Here is a 22,154-nt window from a genome sequence, read left to right as displayed (position 1 = left end):
GGCAATGGGACTTAAGTGACTTACCCAGGATCACATAGCTAGAAAGTGTCTGAAAGTGTCTGAAAGGTCAGATTTGAACCCAAGACCTCCCATTTCTGGGCCTAGCAAAATACTTTTGAGGAGAGACAGTGTGAAAAGAGAGCGAGAGAAAGAATAAACAGGAGGGAAATGGGATGGAGGAAAATACATAGTAATTAAAATTATGAAAAAAATCACTATAGATTTCCCTGATAAAAATACCTTCTTTCTCAAATATACAGGGAACTGAGCCAAATTTGTAAGAATAAAAGTCATTCTTCAATTGATAAATAGTCGAAGGCTATGATTAGACAATTTTCAGAGGATGAAATTAAGGCTATCTATAGTTATATAAAAAATTGTTCCAAAGCACTATTGAATAGAGAAATGTAATTTTTAAAAACCCTGAGGTACCACTTCATACCTATCAAACTGGGTATGTGACGGAAAAGGAAAATGACAAATTTTAGAGGGGATGTGAGAAAATTAGGTCATTAAAGCACTGTTGTTGGAGTTGTGAACTGATCCAACCACTCTGAAGAACAATTTGGAAGTATGCCAAAAGAGCTACTACTAGGTCCATATCCCCAAAAGATTTTTTAAAGGGAAAAAAACCTCTAAGTAAAAAAATATTCTAGCAGCTCTTTTTTTAGTGGTAAAGTATTGGAAATTGAGGGGATGCCCATCACTTGGAGAATGGCTGAACAAGATGTGGTATATGATAGTGATGGAATAATATAAGTGCTATAAGAAGTGATGAGTAGGATACTTTCAGAGAAATCTGGAGGAACTTCCTTGAACTCATGCAAAATGAGGTGAGCAGAACCAGGAGAACATTATACACAGTAACAGCACTATTATAGGATGATGAACTATGACTGATTTAGCAATTCTCAGTTACACGATGATACAAGATAATTCCAAAGGACTCATGATGAAAAATACTATCTATCTCCAAATAAAGAACTAAGAGAGTCTGAATTCAAATTAATGCAGTCTTTTTTAAAACTTTGTTTTTGGTCTCTGTTTTCTTTTACACGACTAATATGAAAATATGCACATGTATAACCTAAATTGAATTGCTTACCTTGTCAAGAAAGAGGGAGAAAGAAAAGGAGGGAAGGAGAGAATTTGGAACCCCAAGAAAAGTTATTTAATGTTAAAAATAGTTTTACAGGTAATTAGAAAAAAATATTTTTAAAGAAGAAAATCCTATCTTCTGCAAGAAGCCTTTCCAGCTTCCCTTCAATGCTAGTGTCTTCTCTCTAATAGTATCTCCAATTTATTCTGTTGCTATCTTGTTTATGCATAATTGTTTGCATGGTGCCTTCCCCCCTTACATTGTCAGCTCCATGAAGGTAGGGACTATCTTTTGCCTTTCTTTGAATCCCCAGAGTTTCACAAAGAGCCTGACACACACTAATGCTGAATGAAGGTTGGTTGCCTTGTTGATTTTTATGGGGAATGAGAGAATTGTAGAACAAGGAAGGAGCTTTGACTTCTTGTCTAATGAACAGAGGAAGAAATCAAGACACAAAGAAGGCAAGGATGGGTCAAATCTCAAAAATGAGCTTTTTGTTTTTAACCAGCCTTGCCTCCCAAGAAAGACAACCCACTTCCAAGGATAAAGTGTAAATTAAATTACAAAGAGGAAGGAGTTTCCTCCTCTCCCCAACAATGGCAGGGAATTGGGTAACTTGGAGTAGAAAAAGTCCTGACTACTCACTATGCTTATGACTATCTACTTAGAGGATTATATGTTTACCCTGCCACTAGTCTTTGGGACCACAATGGGGTCCACAATCTCTTCCCTGCTATGCATGTGTGTATAAGTCCTAAGAAGTGGGAGAGCCCTAGCCTTCAATAAGGAGTTTCAAAGCCAGAAAAAAACTTGAAATCACTTCATTGACTCCTATTCCCCCGTTTTACAGAAAAAGAAATGAGATCTTGTGAGAAGGGGTATAATTAAAGCAATAGCCCAGATCTCCTGGAGCCTGGCTGCCCCTCTGCATTCAACCCCCAGACTGGGGCTCTGTGTCTTCATTCCCTGGTGACAAGGATGTAAACTCTGAGAGTGGGAGCTGAGTCTAACCCAGAGCCTCTCCTAAAGAGTTATGTCTGCTGGGGGATCTGGACACAAGAAGATGAGTTCTTCCCCCAAATACTTTCTGCCCATCTTGTCTGCTAAGCACTGAGAGTTATCCTCAGAGCAGCCAGAGAAAATTAAAAATAGGAGTCTGGGATAATAGGATGATTCTGAGAAGGGGCATAAACAGGGGGTAAAGGGGACACTCTGGGCTCTGATTCCAAGATCCTCTCTCAGGGATGAGCTAAGCTTGTGACCTTTTGGTGTTAAGGGGGTGCCTGGGTTTGATCTGTACCACCTGAGGAAGGAAGGAACTCAGTTGGTGGATTTACCATAGCTAGGAAGGAGGTTCAGTTCCTCATTTCCTACATGATGGTAAGAACAGCTGGAAGCTACCAATGACTCTACATGAGCCAATTCTGATGGTAAGAATCTAGTGTAACCTGGAGTTAGTGGTGACAAGTGAGAGGACACCCCACTCCCAAACCTCAGCACCTGTCCCAGGCTCTGGCCCCTGGCCAGGGCTGGCTCTGGGGCCCCAGCATCCCCAGGTTACTGCCAACTCCTGGCTTCCTTAAAGCCAGGAGAGAAAGAGGAGAATGGATGGGCTACTGGTCTTTCTCTCTTCCAGCTCAGGTCTGTGTACAAGTTGGTGAGGGACTGTCCCTGTTTTAACTTCAGGATTTATCCATGTCCTCCAGAACTATATGCCTGATCCTCCCCTCAGTCTTGCCTAGTCCCTGAGGTGTCCTCAGAACAGAATGTGACACTTCAGTGTCATACAGAGCTGTGGTATGGCAGGTCTGTTCAGTATGAGGATGAAGGACAGATCAGTTCCTACTCAGCAGAGCCTCATAAAAAAAAAGTGACTTTGGCTGACTTTTACCTCCTAGTTGTGACAGCTGCCCATAGAGGAACTTACTGGTATTACATTTTTAACTAATAAATTAATTTTTACATTAATATTATATTGTTCCCATTAAATGTAAAAATAATTTTTGTTATTCTTTTTCTGAAATTTTGAGTTCCTCATTCTCATTTTCCCTCCCTCCCTTCTTGGCTCCCTGAGATAAGAAACAATTTTCCTTTGGTTATACATTTGCTATCATATAAAACATATTTCCATAGACATTATGTAATGGAAGAAGATGCATAAAAAAATAAAAACCCTGAAGAAAATAGTGACCTGCCTCTATTTGCATTCAGACTCCATCAGTTCTTTCTATGGAAATAGATAGCATTTTTCATATGTCCTTTGGGGTTGTCTTGGATCACTGTGTTGCTGAGAGTACTTACGTCATTCACAGTTGTTCATTATATATCATTGCTATTGCTGTTAAAACAATCTCCTGGTTCTGCTCACTTCACTCTGCATCAGTTCATGTAAGTCTTTCTGAAATCATCCTGTTCATCATTTCTTATAGCACAATAGTATTTCATTACATCAAATACTATAGCTTGTTCAGCCATTCCCTAGTTGATGGATATCTCTTCAGTTTCCAATTTTTTGCCACCACAAGAATTGCCATAAATATTTTTGTGCAAATGGGTACTTTTCTCTCTCCCTTTTAAAAAATCTCAAAGAGCTATAGACCTAATGGTGATAGAGGGTCAAAGAGTAGATGCAGTTCGATATACAAATTGCTCTCCAGAATCTTTAGATCAGTTCACAACTCCACCCAAATTGCATTAGATTCCCAGTTTTCTCACATTCCGTCCAGCATTTATCATTTTTCTTTTCTGTCATATCAGCCAATCTGATAGGGGTGAGATGGTACTTCAGAGTTGTTTTAATTTGTTTTTCTTTAATCAATAATGTTTTGGAGCAGCCTGTTCATGTCCTTTGACATCTTTTCAATTGCAGAATGACTTACATGCTTATAAACTTGAGTCAATTCTATATATATTGGAGAAATGAGACCTTTGTCAGAAATATGTACTGTTAAATTTTTTTCTCAAGTTTTCTGTTTTCCTTCTAATCTTGGTTGCATCAGTTTTCTTTGTAAGGGGGGGGGGGAAAACCTTTTTAATTTAATGTAACAAAAATTGTCCATTTTGTATCTCATAATGCTCTTTACCTCTTGTTGGTCATAAATTACTCCCTTATCCATAGATCTGATAGGCAAACTATTCTATGCTCCCCTAATTTGCTTATGACAGCAACTTTTAGGTTTAAGTCATACACCCATTTTGACCTAATTTTGGTATATACTATACAACATTGAATAATAGTGATAATGAGCATCCTTGCTTTACCCCTGATCTTTTTGAGAAGGCTTCTAACTTATCCCCATTGCAGATGATACTTGCTGATGGTTTTAGATAAATACCACTTGTTATTTTAAGGAAAAGCCCATTTTTTCCTATGCTTTCTTTTGTTTTTAATAAGAATAGGTGTTTTCTTTTGTCAAAGCCTTTTTCAGCATCTATTGAGATGATCCTGTGGTTTCTATTAGTTTGGTTATTGATATGATCAACCATGTAGATAGTTTCCCTAATATTAAACCAGTCTTGCATTCTTAATATATATATATATATATCCCACCTGGTCATACTGAAGAACCCTTGTGATATATTGCTGTAGTCTCTTTGCTAGTATTTTATTTAAGATTTTTGTATCAATATTCATTAAGGAAATTGGTCAAATTTTAAATAAAATACCAGCAAGGAGATTGCAGCAATATGTTAAAACAATCATATACTATAATCAGGTGGGTTTTATATCAAGACTGCAAGGACGGTTCAATATTAGAAAAACTGTCAGTATAATTGACCATATCAATAACAATAACAGCAACAAAAAATAGAAACCAAATGATTATCGCAAAAGATGCAGAAAAAGCTTTTGGCAAAATACAATAGCCCATTTCTATTGAAAACACTAGAGAACACTGGAATAAATGGAATTTTCCTTAAAATGATGAATAGCATCTATAAAAAAACATCAACAAGCATTATCTATAATGGGATAAGTGAGTAGTCTTCCCAGTAAGATCAGGGTTAAAGAAAGTCTACCCATTATCACCACTATTATTTAAGACTATACTAGAAATGCTAGCTATAGTAATAAGAGAAGAAAAAGAAATTAAAAGAAGTGTAATAGGCAATGAAGAAATAAACTTATTATTCTTTGAATGTGATACGATGATGTACTTCAAGGATCAACCCAAAAATCTAACTGAAACAATTAACAACTTTAGTAAAGCTAAAGGATAAAAGAGAAATATATGTAAATCATAAGCATTTCTATGTACTAGCAACAATGCCCAACAGCAAGTAAAAATCCCATTCAGAAAAACTCTAGATAATATGAAATATCTGGGACTCTACCTGCCAAGACAAACTTAGGAACTATGTGAACACAATTATGAAATGTTCTTCACACAAATAAATTCAGATTTTTAACAACTCGAAAGGCATCAGTTGCTCATGGGTAGGCCAAAACAATATAATAAAAATGACAATTCTACTTAAATGAATTTACCTAATCATATCAATCAAACTACCCCAAAATTATTTTTATAGAGCTAAAAAAATTACAAAATTAATCTGGAAGAACAAAAGGTCAAGAATATCAAGAATTAATAGAGGAAAATTTGAATCTAGGTGGCCTCGCCTTACCAGGTGACAAATTGTATTACAGAGTAGTAATCATCAAAATAATCTGGTACTAGCTAAGAATAGAGTAGTGGATAAATGAAATAAATTAGTTATTCAACATGCAGTAGCAAAAGACCATTGTAATCTGTTTCTGATAAACCCCCAAATCCAAGTTTTTGGAAGAACTCAGTATTTGGACAAAAACTACAAAGAAAACTAGAAAAGAGTATGGTAGAAGGTAAGCATAGACCAACCTCTCTCACCATATACCAAGATAAAGTTAAGATGCATACGTGATTTAGAAATAAAAGGTAATATAAGCAAATCAGGGGACCACTGAATAATCTGTGGATAAGGAATGAATTTATGACTAAGCAAGAGAACGAGAGCATTTCTAGATGCAAAATAGATCATTTGGATTACATTAAACTAAAAAGGTTTTGCACAAACAGAACCAACACAACCAAGATTAGAAGGGAAAGCAAAAACAAGGGGAAAATTTTATAGCAAGTGCCTCTGAGAAAGGCCTCATTTCTCAAATATTTAGAGAATGACTCAAACGTATAATTATATAAGTTATTCTCTAGTTGATAAATGGTCAAAGGCTATGAATAGGCAGCTCTCAGATGAAGGAATGAAAACTATCTATAGTCATTTGAAAAAATGTTCCAAATTAGTATTGATTAGAGAAATGCACATTTTAAACTCTGAGGTACCACCTCATATCTATAAGATTGGCCACTAGAACAAAAAAGAGAAAATGATAAATGTTGGAGGGCATATGGGACAGCTGAGACCCTAATATACTGTTGGTAGAGCTGTGAACTGATACAGCCATTCTGGAGAGCAATCTGGAACTATGGCCAAAGGGCCATAAAACTGTATATGCCCTTTGACCCAGCAATGTCACTAGAAGGTCTGTATCTCAAAAAGATTAAAGAAAGGGGGGAAAGATCTACTCATACAAAATTTTTTATTTGGATTTATTTTTTATTATATATTTTACCACCACAAAAAAAGTTTACCTAAATAATTGCATTTTTAAAAATTATGTGCAAAATGTGGAGATTAAAATTAATATGCAAAATACTAAGTATTACATTTATAAATATTTTATTAATAATAAACTAACAAAAGAGACTAACTAAAGGTTACTAACCATCCTGCTCACTAGAGCCAAAGAGAGAGAGAAGGCAGAGTTACAGTCAACTATACAACAATAACGTGACCACACAAACATGGAGGAGCAGGTGAGATTAAAGGGAATTCAGGGAAAACTAAGGGATTTATGGGGGATGAAGTCCAAGGTTCAAAATCTCCATTTATACAAAAACCCACCAACTCCACATTGTCTATAATTTGTCTAACAATATGAAAATTATATTTATGTGCTAATATAAACATCATCTGCTTTTGACTTCTCTTTGGATTTCTTTTACTTGGATACTTTGTTCTTTTGATTTGTACAAAAATATTTCCAGCACCCCTTTCCAAAAGGAAACCAGCCACCCATCATCATTGTATCAAATACCTTAACCTGAAGAAATCTGAATTAATAAGACAAGGTAAGAAGCTAGAAGCACCACAGTCCTGCTCCTTGAATGGGCAATACAGAGACTAGCTATCACAGTGGCCAGCTGAGTTCCTGCCTGTTAATGGTTAAGGTTAAAGTAAACTTACCCATAAATGGATCAGAATTCCCTCCACTACCTTTTAAAACTCCCCTTTTAAGGAGAGGGAAGCACTCCTTGCAATTAGCAAAGGTTCCAGAAGAAAGGGAAGACTTCTCCCCACCAAAGTCTACTTCAGCTCCTTCCACTAGGTCCCACCCCCTCCTGCTGCCCTCATGCCCTTCTCTTCATCAGCTCCTTGGTGGCCAGCTCTGATCCAGAGATGCCCAGGAAAGTTTGGTTGGAGAGCAGGGAGAACATGTCTTTGCGCTGGCAAGACTCCCTGGCCCAATCTTATATGGTGCCATGGGGCATGATACTCTCAAGGATGACAATTCCCCACTTACTTCTTTCTAGTCCCCAATACATGCAGTAAAGGTTTGGAAGAAGAGAGAAGAAGCAGAAGAATTTGAGAGGAAAATGTGTATGTGAGATGGGGGATCAAGGGCCACATCACTTGTCCCAAGTAGAGGGAGGAGATGTTCGCTTATCAGATGAATTAAAGAAAACTCCCTTCCTTGATCTCCCTTATTTAATGAATGTTTTATCAAAACCTTGCAGGGTTGTCTGTAATGGAAGATCAAAGATCAATGCAGAGAATACAGACTACAGAGAAACTATTGGTAAGTCATTTCACTTGTCTGCCTCAGTTTCCTCAACTGTAAAATGGGAATCCTAATAGTGCCTTCTTCTCAGGGAGGTTACCAGCTAAGCTGATTGACAAGAAGTCCATATAAGTTTGTAAAGCCAGTGGTATTAGAGACTAAATAAACAGGAAAGAACAGACACCCCCCCCCAAGCCAACTCTAACATTGTGCCAATATGCATATTGCTTTCTAGCTCTGTGCTTAATGGATCATTCTGGGCTGGCTGCAAACCCCTGCCCTGTACTGAGAACCAACAGAGTGCTTCCTGTAAAACCCTGCTCGGGGAGGGAAACCTCCCCTTAAGATGCCAAAAGGAGGGAGCTGAAGCCTGGGCCAGCTCCCTTTGGAAAGCAGCCAGCAGCAAGTGGGGTGAATTCTGAGATCTGATCTCTAGTGGGAGAGGAAGTAAGCCCTGCTGTGGCCGTGGTGGTGGTGGTGGCAGCAGCAGCTGTAGCTGCTGCCTGGGTGAGAAGACCTAGCACTCACTGAACTCTTAGAACAAGGCTTGCTGGGTGTTAAGCTAAGGAGTCAAATGGTCTGTGGCCAGATAAAGCATGTGGGCTCCCCATCAAGTCTTGTCTCTCAAAAAGGACCTCAACACAGAGGGCTAAAGGCTGCTTCTGTAGCCCCAGGTCTACAGCAGCTTAGAGATAGCTGGAGTGAATTGGGCAATAAGTGCCATCCATTCCCTCTTTATGCAGTACAGAGAAGGACAAAGCAGTTCAAACTTCTGGTACTACTTCAGGACCTTCACTGAACTCCCAGAACCTTTTCTCCACAGCTCAAATCAACTTTGCCACTTCTTAGAAGATGTCAAGTCTTGAGAAAGGCCACCAGGTGGCACGATTGGGCCAGTCAAATTCTTGCTCTTGAATTCCATGTTTCCTCAAAGCATTTCACCACCCATCCTATAGGAACAACAAAATAGTTTTCTCTCTCTCTCTCTCTCTCTCTCTCTCTCTCTCTCTCTCTCTCTCTCNAAATAGTTCTCTCTCTCTCTCTCTCTCTCTCTCTCTCTCTCTCTCTCTCTCTCTCTCAATAAATGCTCACCTTCCATCTTGGAGTGAATACTGTGTATTGGCTCCAAGGCAGAAGAGTGGTAAGGGTAGGCAATGGGAGTCAAGTGACTTGCCCAGGGTCACATAGCTGGGAAGTGCCTGAGGCCAAATTTGAACCCAGGACCTCCCGTCTCTAGGCCTGGCTCTCAATCCACTGAGCTACCCAACTGCCCCCTTTGTATCTCTTTTCCCTTCATTGACTTCCCATGATTCTTCACTTGGGCTGTAATGAAACCCTATGATGAGGGCCTCCTGACCAAAGCCATCCCCTCACCACCAATACATAACTATATAATAGAAATGTGGAGAAGTCATGAATGGCTCAAGGGAAGGGAGGACTGGGAGGAAAGGGCTCTATAAGTACCTACTTTAGTCTCTCATTTGACCCTCACAACAACCCTGAACTGTAGGTGCTCTTACAATCTTCATCTTATAGTTGAGGAAACTAAAATAGTCAGAAGTGAAGTGATTTGGCCAGGGACACACTATCAGGTCTTCCTCCTAGCTGCCTCTAGGGGTCAAGGAAAGCCTCCTATAGATGGTAATTGGGTTGAGAGTGAAAGAGGTGAAAAGGGAGAGCATTCCAAGAATAAACTGACTCTGGGATGAGATACTTTGAATAGGGGGAAGGAAAAATCTGACCTTCATTCCCCACATCACTCTGACCTCTTGAAAAATGGACTTAAGGCAGAAGAGGAGACTGGAACCCAGGTCAGGAGCTCCCACTGGTGGTCGAGACTGGAAAGGATTTGTTGTAGGTCAGAGAGAGCTGAACATCCAAGGCAATAAAGTGTGCCAGTGGGCATGTCCTGTAGCTCCCAACTCACCTACCTACATTAAAACCCGTGTAGCCACAGACAGACTAAGCAGGCATGTCTTATCTATTTTTCTTATAATATATGATTTATTTCTTTTTTTTTAGATTACATGTAGATACAATTTTTAGAAGTGTTTTCTGACATTTTGTGATCCAAGTCTCTCCTGTCCTCCCACCCTCTCCTTCCTCCAGAGACCCTAGGTAATATGATATAGGTTGTAAATGTGCTATCATGTAACACAGAATTCCATATTTTCTGTGTTGCTTATAATATTCATTAAAGAATATTCATGGTAAAATTCATGGAAGAAATAAGATGAGAAATGGTGTCCTTGAATCTGCATTCAGACTCTGTCAGTTCCTTCTATGACAGTGGACAGTCATTTTTGTCATGAGTCCCTTGGAGCTGTCCTGGATCCTTGCATTTCTCATAGTTAAATCATTCATAGTTGATCATCATACATTATTACTGTTACTGTGTACAATATTCTCCTGGTTCTACTCACTTCACTTTGCATCACTTCATCTAAGTTCTTCCAGGTTTTTTTGTGATTATCTTATTCATCATTTCTTATGGCACAATAGCATTCTGCTGCAATCATATAACACAACTTGTTCAACCACTCCCCAGTTGATGAACAGCCCTTCAGTTTCCAGTTTTCTACCACCAAAAAAAAATGCTGCTAGAAATATTTTTGCCCAAGTAGTCCCCTTTGCCCTATCTTTAATATCTTTGGCATACAGAATTAGCAATGATAAAGAGTAAGCAGTTTCACGTGCATACTCTTTGGGCATAGTTCACAATTACTGTCCAGAATGATTTTATCAGTTCACAGCTCCACCATCAGTGTATTAGTGTCCAAATTTTTCAACATCCCCTCCAACATTTATCATTTTCCTTTTTTGTCATATTAGCCAGTCTGATAGGTGTGAGATGGTGCCTCAGAGTGGTTTTAATTTACATTTCTCTAAAGAATAGTGATTTGGAGCCTTTTTCATATGACTAAAGATAGTTTTCATTTTGCCTGAAAATTGCCTGTTCACATCTTTTGACCATTTGTCATTTGGGGAATGCTTTGTATTCTTATAAGTTTGAGTCAGTTATCTATATATAACATTTGAGAAATGAAGCCTTTGACAAAGATACTTGCTATAAAAAATTTTTCCTAGTTTGTTGTTTCCCTTCTAATCTTGATTGCATTGGTTTTATTTGTGCAAAAACATTTTAATTTAATTCAGTCAAAGTTATCTATTTTACATCTCATAATATTCTCTTATGTGTTGTTTGGTCATATATTGTTCCCTTATCAGTAGGTCTGACAGGTAAACTATTTTGTGGTCCCCTAATTTATTTATAGTATCAGCCTTTATTTCTCAATCATGTATCCATTTTGACTTTAATTTGGTATATGACACGAGGTATTGGTCTATGCCTAATTTCTGCCATAGAGTTTTCTTGTTTTCACCAGATTCTGTTGAATAAGCTACAATCTTTGGGTTTGTCAAACCCTAGGTTACTCTGATCTTTTACTACTTCATTTTAAGTGCCTAATCTATTCCATTAATCCATTACTCTATTTCTGAGCCAGTACCAGATTATTTTGATGGCTGATGCTTTAAGAGTGAGGTCTGGTTCCGGTAAGTCCCCTTTCTTCATACTTTTTTGGTCATTAATTCCATTGGTATTCGTGGCCTTTTCTTCTTCCAAAAGAATTTTGTTATTTTTTCTAGTTCTATGAAATTACTTTTGGGTAGTTTGATTGGTATGGCACTGAACAGATAAATTAATTCAAGTAGAATTGTCATTAGTATTATATGGCTTAGCCTTCTTATGAGCAATTAATGTTTTTCCAACTATCTAGATCTGACTTTATTTGTGTGAAAAGCACTTTGCACTTGTGATTATATAATTCCTAGATTTGTCTTGGAAGATAGAGTCACAGTATTTTATAGTCTCAGTATTTTATTTTGTCTACAGTTATTTTAAATGGGATTTCTCTAACTATCTGTTGCTTTTAGGCATTATTGGTAGTATAAAGAAATGCTGGTGATTTATGAGGATTTATTTTCTATCTTGCATTTGATAAAATTGCAAATTGCTTCAACTGGTTTTTTTGGTTGATTCTCTTGGATTCTGTAAAGGTGAGGCACCAGGGATGTTAATTATTATTATTAAAATGTAACTAGGGGCAGCTGGGTTAGCTCAGTGGATTGAGAGTCAGGCCTAGAGATGGGAGGTCCTGGGTTCAAACCTGGCCTCAGCCACTTCCCAGCTGTGTGACCCTGGGCAGGTCACTTGACCCCCATTGCCCACCCTTATCACTCTTCCACCTATGAGAAAATACACCGAAGTATAAGGGTTTAAAAAAATGTAACTAAATGGTTTGTGGGTACACTGGGTTGAAGGAGAGACAGGACCAACCAGGACAGGGAGACCAGAGTTCACTGCCAAGCTTTTAACTGACACAAGAATGGCAGTTGGCCCAATGGTCACCCAGCTCACCCAGCTCACCCAGGCCAAGGCCTATGGAACCAGCAAGCAAAGATAAAAGTTTATACAGTTTAATTGTGGGTAACTAAATAAAGGATGGGATAGGGGATTCTACTCTTGAAAACCTAAGGGCAAACCACAGGGGGCAGGGAAGGACTTGACTACACTATCCTATTGACCTAAGCTGGGCAGGGTCCAAACGAAGCAGTGCTGAAGTCACAGGAAAAGCTCTTCCAAACCTGGTTCCAACCAGGTTTGGTCGGCTCAATTAATGGGCCTGAGGGTGGCTTTGGGGTCTCATGGTAATCCAAGGATGGTCACAGGATGCCAAGAGCCAACTCCACCAGGTGATCCAAGGTACCCAGGTAGGGAGAGTGAGTTTGCAATGCTGTCCACCAGATCCCAAATCACTTCCCCACTTGGTGCAGCTCTGCAGGTTGGTTGTCCACTTGCTGAAAGCCTCCACCTCTCTCAGGATCCCAGGAAATCTGGATGCAGTTTTTCCCTAACTCTGAGATCTCCCAGAGTTAGCAACAATTATGTCCAACCACTAATGGAGTCTCTCAGAGCACAAGCCCACTTCCTCCTCCTTCATTCCATCTTGGAATCCTCCAGCCCTTCCTGCTAGGTCCAACACTAATACTAAATAAATTGCTAAATAAACCCTCACAACAATTCTCTAAGTGTATCTTAGAATCATCTGCATAGTGATGGTTTTATTTCCTCGTTGCCTATTCTAATTCCTTTAGTGTCCTCTTCTTCTTTCATTGTTATATTGAGCATTTCTAGTACAATACTGAATAGTAGTGGTAATAATGAGCATCCTTGCTTCACTTCTGATATTATTGGAAAGGCTTCTAGAAGTACATCCTCATTATAGTTAATTCTTGCTGATGGTTTTAGATAGATTCTATTCATCATTTTGAGGAATAGTCCATTTATTCCACTGTTCTCTAGTGTTCTTAATAGGAATGGCTATTGTATTTTCTCAAGAGCTTTTTCTGCATCTATTGAGATAATGATTTTTATATTGCTATGGTCAATTATGCTGACAGTTTTCCTAATATTGAATCATCTCTGAATTCCTAATATAAAACCCACTTGATCATAGTATATTATCCTTGTGATATATTGCTGTAATTTCTTTGCTAGTATTTTATTTAAATTTTTTTTGCATCTATATTCATTAGGGAGATTGGGTCTATAGTTTTCTTTCTCTGTTTTTTCTCTTCCTTATTAACACCATATTTATATCATGAAAGGAATTTACTAGCATTCCTTCTTCAGCTATTTTTCCAAATAGTTTGTGTAGTATGGGAATTAATTACTCTTTAAGTGTTTGGTAGAATTCACTTGTGAATCCATCTGGCCGTGGGGATTTTTTTCTTAGGGAGTTCATTGATAGCTTGTTTGATTACTTTTTCTGAGATGAGAATGTTTAAGTATTTTATTTTATCTTCTACTAATCTGGACAATTCATATTTTTAAAAATATTACTCTATTTTACTAACATTGTCATTTATTGGCATATAATTGGGCAAAATAACTTCTAATAATTGTCTTAATTCCCTCTTTATTGGTTGTGAATTCATTTTTTTCATTTTTATACTGGTAATTTGGTTTATCTGTAGTCTTTTGGGGAATGAATTTCCAAAGCATTATGGTCTGAAAAGGAAGCATTTAATATTTATGCTTTTTTGCATTTGGTTGTGAGGTTTTAATGTCCTATTATGGGATTGATTTTTGTGAAAGTGCCACATACTGCTGAGAAAGAGATATATTCCTTTCTATTCCCATTCACTTTTCTCCAGAAGTCTCTCAAATCTAACTTTTCTAAAATCCTACTCACCTCCTTAATTTCTTTCTTTATTTTCTGGTTTGCTTTATTTAATTCTGAGAGGGGAAAATTTTTGTACCCTACTAATATAGTTTTATTTCTTCTATTTCCTCTTGTAATTCATGTAACTTTTCCTTTAGGAATTTTGATGATATACCTTTTTGTGAATATATATTTAGTACTCATGTTATTTCATTGTTTATGATATCTTTTATCAAGATATAATTCCCTTGAGGCAACTAAATGGCTCAGTAGGTAGAGAGCCAGGCCTGGAAATGGGAGGTCCTGAGTTCTAATCTGATCTCAGACATTTCCTAGCTGTGTGACCTTCAGGCCTCAGTCCTAATTGCCTAGTTCTTACCACTCTTCCACCTTGGGACCTATAGTTAGTACTAATTCTAAGACATAAGATAAGGATTTTTCAAAGGATGCAATTTCCTTCCTTATCTCTTGAAATTAGATCAGTTTACACTTTTGCTTTGTCCAAGTCATAATTGTTATCCCTGCTTTTTTAACTTTAGCTAAAGCAAAATAAATGCTTTACCTTTATTGTATATGTGCCTCCCTGCTTTAAATGTGTTTCTTGTAGGCAGCATATTGTGGAATTCTGACTCTGATCCCACTCTGCTATCCTCTCATTTTATGGATAAATTCATCCCACTAACATTTAGAATTATGATTACTGTGTGTTTCCTTCCATCTTATTTTCTCTTGTTTATATTTCTCTTTCTCTCCTTTCAGTCTTTCCCGATTCACAAATGTCTTGCTTCTGAATCCTGCTTTCCCCAATTTACCCTCCTTATTGTCTGTCTCCCAACCTTCCCCCCACCCCACCCTTTTCTTACTTTCTTATAGGGTATGATAGGTTTCTGTAACTAATTGAGTGTGGATGTTATTCCCACTTTGGACTAATTCCAATGAGAGTAAGATTCAAGCATTGCCTGCCACCCCTCTTCCATATTCCCTTCTACTGTATTGACTTGTATGCCTCTTCAAATGAGATGATTTACTCCCATCTTTCTCTCTTTTTCCATTTTCCCACTATATTCCTTTCTTATTTCTTAATATGCAGGGAGAGAGGATTGGATATCATCCCATCATATTTGACTTCCTCCCTATTCTCTGTCTATATATGCTACTATTTACAACCCTATTAACGATAAAGTTTGTAAGTGTCTTCAGAACCTCAGGTATCCTAAATAATTTAGGTACCTTAAATTACTCAAATAATATAGATATATTAAATAGCTTACTTATATCTCCTTTCTATATAGTAATGTAATCAGTTTAACCCCATTGTTTCCCTTGATATCTTACATACTTTAAGTATCTGGAAACTGGTTTTACAAAATACTAAATGACTATCTAATTATCCTCATACCATTTGAAATAAGTCATTAATAACAGGTAGGTGACAAGTCCAAATATTAATCTCTTTAGTTTTTTCTAAAGCATGAAAAGGACTACAATTTCAGGTTGACTAACTTAGGTCTTACGTACATATAACTTAAAAGAGTGCCAGTCATAGTCTATGCAATAAACATTTAATATTGTGCTCATGTAGCCTACTAATTACCTGCCATGATTATATAAAGTTGTCACAAAAAGAAAAAGAGAGACATATAGTAGGGGAAAGATGTCCCCTAGCTTGATGCCCATTCTAGGTAGGCAAGTACATTACCAAAAATGTCACAGATAGTCTTTGAATTATCCAGGTGGGGAGATTTTCCATCCAAGATGAAATGTCCCATGAGAGGATCAAGTTAAGAAGGTCCTACTCTAGCCCACACCAAAAGTAGCTTTCCCAGTTTTTCCTTGATAGAACTCTACTGCAATTTTAAGATATCCCCCCCATAGATCTACTGGCACTACAGATCATTGACTCAATAGAATTTCTTGATTAACAGACCTGGAATTAGATGCAGAATAATATCAAGTACAGTCCCATAAGATTCTTGAATAGCAAGTTTCAATAACTGCACCTTTTTGGTGGATTCTATTATTAAGGTTCATATGTATTGTACCGACCCGTTAATTAAGTTCCTAAGACTGAAGCCTAGCAAGGCTATGTTGGCTCAAAAAGAAACTTTAAAAATCCAGATTGTAATTCCACTCCAGATACAATTTTAAAATCCACAATAAACAGTCCTAGACTATAAATAGATTCCTGATTCCCAATTATTCTGCCCTCTTATCAAGAAGTATTTGAAATGGGAAAAGGGAGAGTTATTTCACATAGCAGCTAATTCTTACGCAATTTTGGTATTAAGCAACAAAAGAAAGTATTACCAGGTCTTTGTGCCTTTTTTTCCACACAGTAATCAATGACCAAGATACCCAATTATATACATAATATATTTAATATTATCACAATAAGCCCTCATAATTTAACCAATAATTTCACAATTTTCATAAGAGATAGCCAAATGACTTCAGACTAAACTTCCTCTTAACTACAGTATTTCAAAATATTGCAACACATGATCAGCAGGGCTGATAACAGAAGATAACTATTTTCTAATATATTTTTTGTTTCACCTTTTTAAAAGTTNGAGGACGAGGACGAGGACGAGGACGAGGACGAGGAGGACGAGGAGGACGAGGAGGACGAGGAGGATGAGGAGAACGAGGAGGAGGAGGGAGGGGGAGGAGGACGAGGAGGAGGAGGAGGACGAGGAGGAGAAAGCTGCTTGGGCAGTAGGCTCCATGTGGGTGTTGCTTCTGGTACTCTAGGACAGATGACTATTGGTGTGTGTCCTGGGCTCTGACATGATGGTCCCAAGGAGATGCTTATTCTGGTCCTCAGAGATGGGAGCCAGGGTCTAACTCATTCTGTATACAATGCTTCACTCTTCACAGCCCTGAGAAGGAAGGAATGCCAATAGCACCACCCCCCATTTTTTCAAGAGAAAAAGCTGAGACCTTGAGAGATTTCAGAAATTTGCCAAGGCTACTCTGATGAGAAATTCTATGAGTCCAAGTGCAAGTGGTTCTTAATCCCTTCCCAGTTTCTCCTCTCCAAGGTTCCCTCCTTCTGGTCCATACATGTCTGCCACAAGAGCAGATGGCTAGAACCTGCCCCTCCTGCTTCCCCCCTTCCATCCTTTCCTTCTTCTCCCCTGAATCCAGTTCGGTTCCCTCCTTCCCCTAACCTCCATGCTTCTATTTCCTCTCCTCACTCTCTCTTTTCCCCACTGGAGCCTGGCTCTGACCTCACCCCTGGACAGAACCTGCCCCATCCCAAGTCACCAGTGATGTCTTCATTGCCCAGGCTAATGGTCTCAGTCCTCACCTACACCTGACACTGTGGACCATCCTCTCCTGATGGGCATTTTCCTCTCCCTGGATTACTGTAACAATACTTTCTTCTGGTCCTTTTCCTCAGTCCTCAGGAGAAAACACAGCCTTTCCTTGGGGAGACTCTGGTCTTACTCAACAATTCAGTTCATCAGATTTATTAAGCGCTCACTCTGGCACAGGCCCTGTGCTATGCCAGTATCAGAGCACCCAAAGACAAAATAAAACTAGCTCTTGTCCCTGCAGGGGCTTATATTTTCCAGGAATGCTCTGTGATCACTTATAGAAATAAATGACTCTCATCTAAAGAGTGGGATCACTAACAACTGGAGTGTGGGAAAGGTTGGAAGTCAGAAAAGACTTCTCATAGGAGGGGGCTCCTAAGCTTAGTCCCAGGTGGATCTTTGCATTATAAGGGGAAGGAAAACATTCCAGGCAGAGGGCATAACCTGGGCAAAAGCCAAGAGGTAGGAGGAGAATAATAAGGTGCTACAGGATAAGTGATATGAAAAGAGGGGACCCTGAATGCGGCAGGCACACTCTGACTGGTTATCCAATCTCCTGAGGTGTCCCTCTACCCTCTTTTTGGAATCCTCCAAATACTTACTATAGAACCTGTTCCCAGCTTCAGGTCTCGGAAAGAAGGTCCCTGGGGATGAGGAAGGGGAAGAGTTAGGGGCTGGAAGGGTGGATCCAGAGGCCTAGAGAGCTGGAGGATCTGGAGATCTCAGTGTGGGAATCCTGGCTCTGTCCAGGCTTGCTAGGTGTGGGGTGTTGGGTAAGTCCCTCCTCTCTCTGGGCCTCATGAATTTCCCATCTGTCAAATGGGGCCTGAGCTCAAGACCTCTCCTAGCCTGTACAGTTCTGAGATTTGATGATTCTATGATTCTTGTATCACCTCGCCTATCTCCAATATAGGCCTTGGGGGTAGAGAAGGGATCTATGAAGGAGAATGAAAGAACTGGTATGAGAAGGAGGGGCCCTTGGATCCTTGAGCCCCTTGTTCTGGCTGATCCCAGGCCCTTGAGTTTCCCTCTATACCTTGGGGTCCTAGTCCTGAAGCCTTGTTGTATCGGTGGAAGTTCACACTGGACAGAGGAAGGAGGGAGGTAAGGAGGTCGCTCTGATGCTTCTAGCTTAAAGGAATTGGGGTGCAGGCACCAGAGGCCCCTCTGTCAACACTGGGAAAGTCATAGATGGAAGACGCAGAGACTCCCCTTCTCTCCATAGTCCCAGGTTTGACTGTATGGCTGAGAAGAGGGAGGGCACAGGGGTTACTGGGGAAGGAGAGAAGGGAGAGATATTGGGGCTGCACCCCCTCTTCCTCCCAATCCCTTCATGACCAGTCATGTTCTTCCATCTTCCTCAGGCCAGAGCTTCCTGACCCTATCCCTTCCCATCAGCCCTCCTCATGCCTTGGTTTCCTCTGAGAAAGAGATTCCTCAGCCCTGGCCTAGATAAGAGTCAGAGAGCAAAAGGGGAGAGAGTCTCTAACCTTGTGCTAAGTGGTTACTCACTGGACGGGAAGGATGTCAGAGAGTGCATATTTCCAGAGCTCTGGGGGAAGCAGGGGTCCTTTGAGGTACCTGAAACAGGGAGGGAAGGAGGAGGAGGAGATCCTGGGGGCATTTGACCTCCCCACACATTTACCTCATTATACCTCAGACCTGTTCTGTCCTTCTCTTGGCTCTACTCTGACTTACTCAAACCCTTTTCCTGGACCTACTAGATATATTATCTATATGTGGGACCAACACAACTGGACAGGCTGCTGATGGTGGGGGTCGGGGGTTAGAGAGAAAAGATCTAAATTTTCTGAGGGTGATTCGTTGCCTAAACTCTTCATCCCCTCTTTCATGGGCTCCTTTTCCCTCCACTTTGATACTGGGGTCAGGTGGAGCAGGCCCTGAGTAGGCCAATTAGGGAGCTTAGGAGGGATGGGAAGAATAGGGTGGTCTGAGGCTCCTTCAACTGTGACCCTGAGCATCAGGCAGTCACTAGGGGCCAACTACTCTAAGGGAGAGTCACTGAGAAAGGTGTGTAGCATCATTAAGTCACTCTATGGACAGGAGTAAAGAAATCAGTGAGGAAGTAAGCCTGAGATCCCTTTCCTGGGACTGGGCCATGCTATTATTCATCTGTCCTCCATCCCTATGCAAGGTAGAATCGTTAAACTTGAGATCTAACTTACCATGGAGGGTACCCACCAGCAAAGGTAGGAAGCCTGGGGAAGGAGGAGACCCTGGAGTTAGAGCTGGAACAACCCTCTTGTAGGAGAAGGGGGCTGATCTGGGTGGAAGGAAGACTGGCCTGGGTCTGCTTAGAGCCCTGAGGAGGGTTTGAAGTTTTTCTCATCTCTGGAAAAGAGGAAATATCACACCTGTTTTGGGACATACAGGACCTTGGACAGCTCCGGAGAGGAAGGAAACTGCATGAGGTGGCAGGGGAGACATGCAGAGGAAGAGGAAAGAGACTCAAAGAGACAGAGATAGAGACAGAGAGACAGAGAGAGATAAGATGGAGTTCAGACCTTACCTCAGACACTTCCTAGCTATGTGGCCATGGACAAATCACTTTTTCTGCCTCAGTTTCCTCATCTGAAAATGGGAATATCAATAGCTCCTAACTCTCAGCATTGCAGTGAGGCTACATTGAGATCCTATTTGTAAAGAACTTTGTGAAGCTTACAGCACCAATACAAAGGCTGCTGTTGCTTCCCTGAGATCAATTACTATCCAATGTGCATAGCTGGGGGAGGCTGAAGGGCTGAGCCTTATGTGGGTGGTTTTTCCCAGGAAAAGTCCTGTGAGGGGTGAGCTGTCTCCAAAGGAGGCTCCTCAGTCCTGCTCTGACCATCATTCCTCATACTGACACCTGATTCTAACCTGAGGCCCCCACACTGCCCCCTCCCTCCTTGGGGTGATCAACAGGAAACCACAGAAGGAAGGAGCTGGGAAGCTTCTCAGTGAGCCTAGACAGAAGAGACTCAGAGCAGAGTCTGGTCACATCCTCAGCCTCACTCTGTCTGCCTGGTCATTGGCCCACCTTCCCACTATCCCACTATCCCCAGGGACCATCATGAACCCCTTCCTCTGTGCACTGCTGAGCCTTGGTGAGTCCTGGGGTGGGGGAATGGAAGGAACTTTAGACACCATGGATGGCAGAGACACACCCAGGGTATGAGAGAAAAGCTAATCTGGGGTCACCCAGCAAGGTGAGGGTGGGGAGAGAAGAAGCTGAGACTCTTGGAGGGTCTTCTGGGTTCAGCCCCTTTCACTCACACCAGCCCTAAGCCTAGACTCTGGGCCCTCTGATTCCTTCCTCACAGGGTGCTGGGTGGGGAGGATGTGGGAGCTGGGAGTAATCAGGGTCCTCTCTGCCAGGACTGTGTCTAAGCCAGAGGATGAGGACACAGGCAGCAGGTGAGTCCTTCCCCCCACACCCCCCCTGCCCAGAGCATCCAGCTGTCCCAGGAGAGGGAGCTGGGGGAGGTCTGGGCTGGACTAACAGGGTCTAAAGTGAGAGAAGCCCCAATATGTGGGGAGGGTGGGCTAGAGAAGGAGGATCCCCTGGAACTAAGGGAGCTCATTCCCTTCCAGACATATTTCCTAAACCCTCCCTCAGGGCAGAGAATGGCCCTTTGGTGCGCCAAGGGGAAACTGTGACCCTCAAGTGCAAGGGGTCAAGGAAGGCTGATGAGTGGCGTCTGGAAAAAAAACTCAGATCTAAAAGGTGGAAGATCATGGATGTGAGAGGACCTGGAACTGGAGTTGAGTTTTCCCTCCCTTCTGTGGCATGGATGGATGCTGGGACCTACCACTGCCTCTACAGTCACTCATCACACTGGTCAAAGTCCAGTGACCCCCTGGAGCTGGTGGTGACAGGTGAGGAACTCCACCCCCACCCCCAGCCCCAAACTACTCAGAGAGAGCTAAGAAACAGTCCCAGCAGCCCAGGATCCTCCCCCACCCAGCCTGTCCCAAGTGTTCCTCTGGCTGTACCTCTCCTGACTTCTTCCCTGTCTCTGCCTCTGCTCTCCCTTTCAGGCTGGGAGTAGGGAGAGAGTATTAACATTTCTATAGCACCTACTATGTACCAAGCACTTTACCCTCATGATCTCATCAGATCCTCACAACTCTACAGGGAGGTGCTACTATGATTCCCATTTTACACATGGAGAAACTGAGGCAAATAGAAAGAAAGTGACAAGTCACATAGTTGGGAAGTATCTCAGGTTGGATTTGAACTCAGATCTTTCTCACTCCAGGCCCAGGACTCTATCCTTTGTAGCACCAGCTGTCTCAGTCACATCTAATCTGGGAACCAGAGAGGAGTCAGGAAACTCAGCTTGGCTCTCAGGAGACCAGACAGAGCTAGAGACTTCCTGGGGGGAGGTTCAGAGCTAGTGGGGCCCTCCTAGCACTGCCCCTCCCAAAACCAGGAGAGAGAGAGTGGATCTGCTGCTGCCATGACCCCTTTCCCAGCCCAGGCCTAGGCACAAGGATGGGAGGGAGTGTCCCCTCTGTGCATCCTCAGGGATCTGTGTACAGAAGGGTTTAGGAGGTCAGAGAGTGAGGGAACCAAGAATCACACCAAGCATCTTACTCTCCTTCCTACACCTGTCCCACACCCA

At 40.9% G+C, this 22,154-nt stretch overlaps 1 protein-coding gene across 1 annotated transcript in view; it reads left to right on the top strand.

Moving 5' to 3' along the window:
- Positions 1 to 22,154, top strand: part of LOC123240815 (leukocyte immunoglobulin-like receptor subfamily A member 2) — an 82,100-nt gene that overhangs the window by 6,793 nt on the left and 53,153 nt on the right. Inside the window, exons 3-5 of the mRNA XM_044668531.1 lie at positions 20,592 to 20,633; positions 20,850 to 20,943; positions 21,146 to 21,405. Of these exons, the coding sequence (XP_044524466.1) occupies positions 20,592 to 20,633; positions 20,850 to 20,943; positions 21,146 to 21,405 (396 nt within the window). The remainder of the gene's footprint in view (positions 1 to 20,591; positions 20,634 to 20,849; positions 20,944 to 21,145; positions 21,406 to 22,154) is intronic.

The sequence above is a fragment of the Gracilinanus agilis genome, chromosome 3, assembly GCF_016433145.1.
Source record: "Gracilinanus agilis isolate LMUSP501 chromosome 3, AgileGrace, whole genome shotgun sequence".
NCBI lineage: Eukaryota > Metazoa > Chordata > Mammalia > Didelphimorphia > Didelphidae > Gracilinanus > Gracilinanus agilis.
The sequence above is the reverse complement of the archived record's forward strand: the minus strand, read 5'-3'. Positions and strand labels throughout refer to the sequence as shown.